We start from the raw sequence: 6,002 nt of genomic DNA on the forward strand, positions 1-6,002 counted from the left end.
GGTGGATGGAGGGGATCCTTTTATTAAGGTAGGAGGGTGATCGTCCTATCCTAAGGGATTGCGTTTGGGATTGCCAAACGCAATCCCTTGAAGGGTGTTCAAAGATTCTTCCGATATTGCTATCCCCTTAGGGATTCCGCTAATGGTAGTAAACCAAAAGCTAACAAATGCTTAATACTTCCAGGTTTATTGTCGGGATCTGACGGTAGTGCTATGTCTTGGGGCCTCCCCGATGTGTTATTTCTTAGGGATAAGAATTTCTCTTGACCACACCCAAATTGCTTTTATTGGTGTTAACGGGAGAGTGAAATTCGCCGAGTTCCATGATGCGGCAGAAAATGGCTGAAAAAGTATCGGTAAGTTTAAAATCTTTATTGACAAATTCGGTGCTTTTCTTGCGACGAGTTATAGGAGACTCCCGTTAGTGAGAACATTAATCATCAATGATTACTTATTTTGTTACAAGCTCCAATTTCCGAAGCTTATTTCTACTGGATTTAAGTGTTCAAGTTCTGTTCTGGGGAAGCATCATTATCGTCATCATTCTTATGAATATCATCAAACGCTAAATTTTAATCAACCAAAACATCATTTTACTATCACTGCTAGCAGACCTTGTAAATCTTATATTTTGAACCTCCCCTTGTTGTGCCTTCCGTACCAATAAAACTGATAGAAATTATTACAAAATAATTCACAGTAATTAACTGATGTACAGCGCGCCGGTTCTTTGTTATTTCAACTCTAGGGGTTTGCCTATATCAGCTATAGCGGAGGAGGCTTTAATCAGTTCTGACCATCACTTGCAGGAAAGACTGGGGTTGGGTACTGGACCTGGGTGGGGTATTCAGATTGCGTCATTGGATAGGCGCCAGGCTGAGTACTGGGATAGCCAGTGGTCGGTGGAAAGGCATGTCCTTGAGACCGCTGTAATCAAAACAAACAAAAGGGAGGAATAATTCTCTAATAACCAAATAAGCCTGCTGGCCAGCTCTCATTAAATCTGTAAAGAATCATGTTAATTTTGGAATACGTAGACAAAGGGAATCCAAATGATATTTCTCTTAGGTAATTCATTTGGCTTTTGACTAAGTAATCATTAGCTATGTTAATGTCAGTGATGTTTTCATTGCCCATAGCAAGCTAACCCAAATGCTTACACATTAATGTTGATGACACGGTTTCGTTCGCGACATCTTCCATATATTGAAAGAACGAATTTTCTATTTTTTAATATGGACTCTTTCTATTATTTAATATGGACTTTAATGTCGTGCCAAAAGACGGTAACGTACAAGGCATATTACTAGAATTGCATCGTTTTGTTTTTATCAGAGATAAATCCTGAATAATCCCAATCAGGGAGACGTAGTAGAGACTTCTCAATAAATGTACAAGAATACAATGAAGCAAGCTGAGAATTTGACAAACGTGTTGATTTGGCATAAAAAATGGCCGCTCATACTAAGCAATGCATTTTGGGTAGAATAATGTTGGCTCCTTCACGATATTCGATTAGTAGTTTAATACTTACTAGCAATGGGTTTTTCCTGCTACTCGAAATTTCTTGGCCAGGCATGGAATAGGGGCTTAAGGGCTGACAAATGCGAGTAATAACTGAAGTAACCTCTGCCCCTGACAAGCTTATGTTACCTGTTAGCTGCATTACCATGAATTTTACGCTTTGAAGTGCACTCACCGTGCTCCAGTGCTGTCTTGTGAGGCACGTGAACATGCAGCCGATACACGACATGAGCATTGTGAGGAAGCTGATCAGGGTGGCGATGATAGAGATGGCCATGATAGCAATAAGGTACTCGTTCACAGCAGAGTAATCAAGGTCCGACCGAGGGCACTGAAATGAAGCTGTAAGGCAAGCGGTGCACATGAGTCGAGAAAGCCGTCTGTGGTACAGAGTTCCATGACATAGGTTGACATGTTATGGTGATGATACTGGTGGTAATTATGGTAATGAATGTATAGGTGGTGGTAAGGGTAATGATTGTATATGATGAAGATGGTGGCTTTGGAGGTCATTATGGTAATGATTATAGAGGTAATGATGGTGGTTGTGTTGGTTGCCATGGTAATAATTGTATACGGGTTAAATGATGGCTTGTGTGTACTTTCAGCAAGCATTGTAAGCACTGTCACTGGAGGTGGTCACTGCCAGTTAATTGCGTCCCCAGTGGTTCTTTTACGTTTCTTCGATTCAGGTTAGAGCAGTGCAGATATCAAACATCACCAGTAGCAGAAGCAGCAGCAGCAGCACCAGCGTATAACACCATGTTCGCCACTAGTAGCCTCTACGCCTTTGATTTAAAGATATAGCAAACTTACTCAGAGTGACCCTCGTGCCGACATCTCTACATTCACACGTGCCATCGCTCATCCAGCATTTTCCTTTAGTTACGAGTTGAAGTAGGGTGTACGCCACTCCAGCAAGAGCGCTCTGGACTATAGCGATCACGAGGCTAATAATAGTCATAGAGAAGTAAAGCCCAAACTGTGGAAAATAATAAAATAATTTTGTTTCCAGAAGACGCCACCTTAGAGCACATCTCTATTCTGACTAGATTTAGGCGCGTTCCCAAAGGCGGGGGGGGGGGGGGGGGGTGAGCAGTCATAAGTATTATATGGAAAAAGCATAGTATTTGAAGATTCCTTAATAAGAAACAACCCACTTTTTGGCTACCAAGGGGGGGCACAACCTAAAGCTTTAGGTCCCGTGATTTATTAGGGTGTCAAAGTTACAAAAGAGAGAGGGGACCCAGATCACCCGTGGCAGTGTCGAGAAAAAAGCCCATATGGATTCCTGGTCCATATTTTTAGTTCAGTTTCTAGGCACATTGCCCAATATTTTCCGGACATCCTAAAGGTTTTGTTTAAATGAAGATATCAGCACTTTGGACTTCCGGAGGGATGGTAAAATAGAAAACGCTGATCGCTGACTTGGAACTTGGAGAAGCACGTTTTCGAGACTTCGCCATCAAAGCTATCCAAATTCATAGGACGCGGTCTGTACAGGGCCAGAAATGATCCCAGGACCCGAAACGATCCCAGGTGTGTGTTTGGGAAGGGGTTGGGGATTAAATTTGGCTAAGTGCGCAATAGTGGTATTCAAAAGGGTCCATAAGCCGGTACAGTATTATACTCCAAATTATACTCCAAAATGATTTTTTTCATGCCCCATTACGATGTTACGTATCTGTATGTCAGGGGAAATACTTACTACGATTTTGTTTTTCGCTATGAGCGCAGCCACTCCCACGAAGCCAGTGATCAGCATCTGAAATAAGACACACGCCATGATTCATTTAATAACTTTATCTGTACTTTTAGACAAATACAATGTATTATTGCGTGTCTGCAAGTTTAGTTGTAACACGACATTTGGGGACAGACGGACGGAAGGACATCACGTCACAAAAACTCGAGGCATTGCTTTCTCAGGTGTTATTACTTTTGCTATTTTGGTCCCCCTGTGGTGTTACGTGAAATCACGTGAACACTTATTTGCACCCCCCTGACGCACAAATATCTTTGTCCAAGTTTGACACCCAGAGATTGCTTCCTTCAGGTCTATATTCAGGCTATTTTGCTCACCCTGTAGAGTCATATTACAAGACCATTTATTTACCCCCCTTGCATCATTCCCCTCTTGTCCCCTTAAAAATTTGTGATGATCCGGTCCGATCCGTCATCCATTCCGGTCCGATCCGCGATCTGATCCGGTCCGATCCAATTTTTTTGTAGGTGTCGCAATCGGGGCGACGGTGAGTGAGTCACTGCTTACAGGATAATGTAATTAGAGGACGGTTCACACTTTAATCAGGACAACCTACTAACAGGAAGAGACTAATTCAACACTCGCTTGTCTTTAGTCGAATTTAAACCTTAGGCCAAGGGAAAAAGCCATTCTTTTCATAATCCGTTCCAAATGACGAGCATAAAACAATCGACTTCGTTGATTTGCTTTCATTTGCATTAGGAATGGCATTTAAAAAGAACCGTCTCTAAAGCCTATGACACACTAGGCGATTTCGTACCCTCCTCGTATGAAGCGAATTCAATCGCAAGCGATCGCCAGCCAGTAACGGACGAATCAGAAGTCTAGATACCGGCGAATTCGCCGCCGCCGCGGCTGTACCCTGCTAGAAGAGCTTTCTTCCTTTGTTTCTATCAGTACACTTATCCATGTCGCGAGTCTGTCCGTTTGTTTGCTCGAAAGCGCCGACTCGCGACACGGATAAGTGAACTGATAGAAACAAAAAGGAAGAAAGCTCTGCCAGGCGGGTACCGCTGCTGCAGACAAATCAGACAATTTTCAGCCGGTGATTAAAATTCGCTAGTACGAGCGTCCACAACCTATACAAACTTTATTAAAGAATTTTATCAAAGAGAAATCTAATGACCCTAGATTTGAGGACGAATCATTATTACTTGTGGTGTCAACAAAAGTTTTACTTCAGTCGACCCTTTCCTTTATTTTATACCCCGTTCTACTCATCATTGTGAACAGTACTTACGACCACTCCAGACCAGAATCCCAAACCCCTCGAAAATGGCGCATGAGCTGAATTTTTCTGTCCGAGGAACATGCCTCCACAAGCAACATTGCCAATACCGCATATAACTAGCAGACAGCCGAACAAACCTGCTCCTATAAGCGCCCATCTTGGCACTTCTCTTCTTTCGGCCATTTTAACTAAAATTAGCAAAGAATATACCACGATTGAGTGCTGTAATATTAGAGGATAAACGAAAATTACACAAATACTCGGGTTTTAACCCTCTATTATTGTGCAAAGTTATTTCAAGTAGTATCGATAATGCGTGACTCAAATATAGTTTCGCTTTTCACACTCGGACAGTTCCCGTGTCACGGCTATATTCCAGAAGAAGATCAAAAAGGAAAAAAAAAGTTGTTTGAATCACAGAAAATCTATGGAAAAAAGCGAAAGAGTAAGAGAAAAAATATATATGACATTTTTTACTAGGAAATTGTCTATTTACCCTTGGGTTTGTAGCGCACAGCGAAAGCCTCCCCTTCCACCAAACCAAGCTTGCGCGCGCAATATACATTTTCGAAAATTACGTCACGTGGCATGGAAGCGAGGGTAAGGAGCTAACAACCCTTGCAAACAACATAAATAATGGCGGGGTTTCGTCTAATTTTGGAGTTTGCCGTTTAAACAATAGCTGAAGAGACATTCTTCATGAGCTAGACAGACAGAACACATAGACAAAGCACATAGCAAAGAGAAAATAGCAAGAACATTTCTAAACCTCGCAAGAATGGCCTTTTAAAACGCTCTAGTCAATCAAGCCAGCTATGTTTGATATATCAGACTTGAAGTTGGACAGTTTATCACTTGCACAGCCTTACTTAGTGATGATGACGCTCGAGCACTCCGTCGAACGCGGTCACATACTTTATGTGAATAGATGGATATATGGCTAATTTGAAAACCAATTGTAAATTGTGAATTTATTACCGTGGATAAATAAAGTTGATTGATTGGTCGAGGAGGGGGGAGGCGCCATAGCACGCAGCACCACGCCTGATTGAGAAGGTCCTTGACACGTTACGGTACCAGAGACCCCAAACGCCAATGTTTCTTCATTTTCATTTGTCGCCAGACAATGCGCTTTAGCTCGGCGAGATCTGTACGCTTGTTCTCTATGACCTTAGAAGCCAACGACGACATCGACAAAGCACGTTTGCGTGGGAGAGTTTTGCTGAGAAAAAAAAAACTTACCGGGGGTTGGAATCCTGTGGAGATACCGCTTTTGTCGGAAAACATCCAAAAGCATCCAACACGAGTGAGTACGTGCTTTTGGAAGTACATACATACATACATACATAAACTTTATTTAAGTGTCAAAAGTGTTTAGCTAAAAAGCTAATTGTGGACAATACAAAAAATAAATAATCAGATAATTAATAAATAACATGATTTAGAATCTAATCTAGCTATACATAAAATATTAAAAATATT

General features: G+C 41.7%; 1 protein-coding gene across 1 annotated transcript; it reads right to left on the reverse strand.

Annotated features, from left to right (window-relative positions):
* Positions 1–355: 355 nt before the first annotated feature.
* Positions 356–5,120, reverse strand: LOC116618719. Its single transcript, XM_032382759.2, has 6 exons — positions 5,017–5,120; positions 4,530–4,708; positions 3,233–3,289; positions 2,341–2,506; positions 1,700–1,866; positions 356–927 (listed from the first exon to the last, which is right to left on the reverse strand). Exons 1-6 carry the CDS (start codon positions 5,108–5,110, stop codon positions 787–789), a joined length of 804 nt encoding a protein of 267 aa, XP_032238650.2. The 5' UTR covers positions 5,111–5,120; the 3' UTR covers positions 356–786.
* Positions 5,121–6,002: the final 882 nt, after the last annotated feature.

Source organism: Nematostella vectensis, chromosome 3 (genome assembly GCF_932526225.1).
Source record: "Nematostella vectensis chromosome 3, jaNemVect1.1, whole genome shotgun sequence".
Lineage (NCBI taxonomy): Eukaryota > Metazoa > Cnidaria > Anthozoa > Actiniaria > Edwardsiidae > Nematostella > Nematostella vectensis.

Excerpts from the sequence above, each read along its gene's own strand:
- LOC116618719 (XM_032382759.2), bottom strand. The coding sequence starts at position 5,110 with ATGCCACGTGACGTAATTTTCGAAAATGTATATTGCGCGCGCAAGCTT. Across the intron at positions 3,290-4,529 it reads GATTCTGGTCTGGAGTGGTC|ATGCTGATCACTGGCTTCGT; the intron begins GTAAGTACTGTT and ends GTCTTATTTCAG. Across the intron at positions 928-1,699 it reads CAAGACAGCACTGGAGCACG|CGGTCTCAAGGACATGCCTT; the intron begins GTGAGTGCACTT and ends TTTTGATTACAG.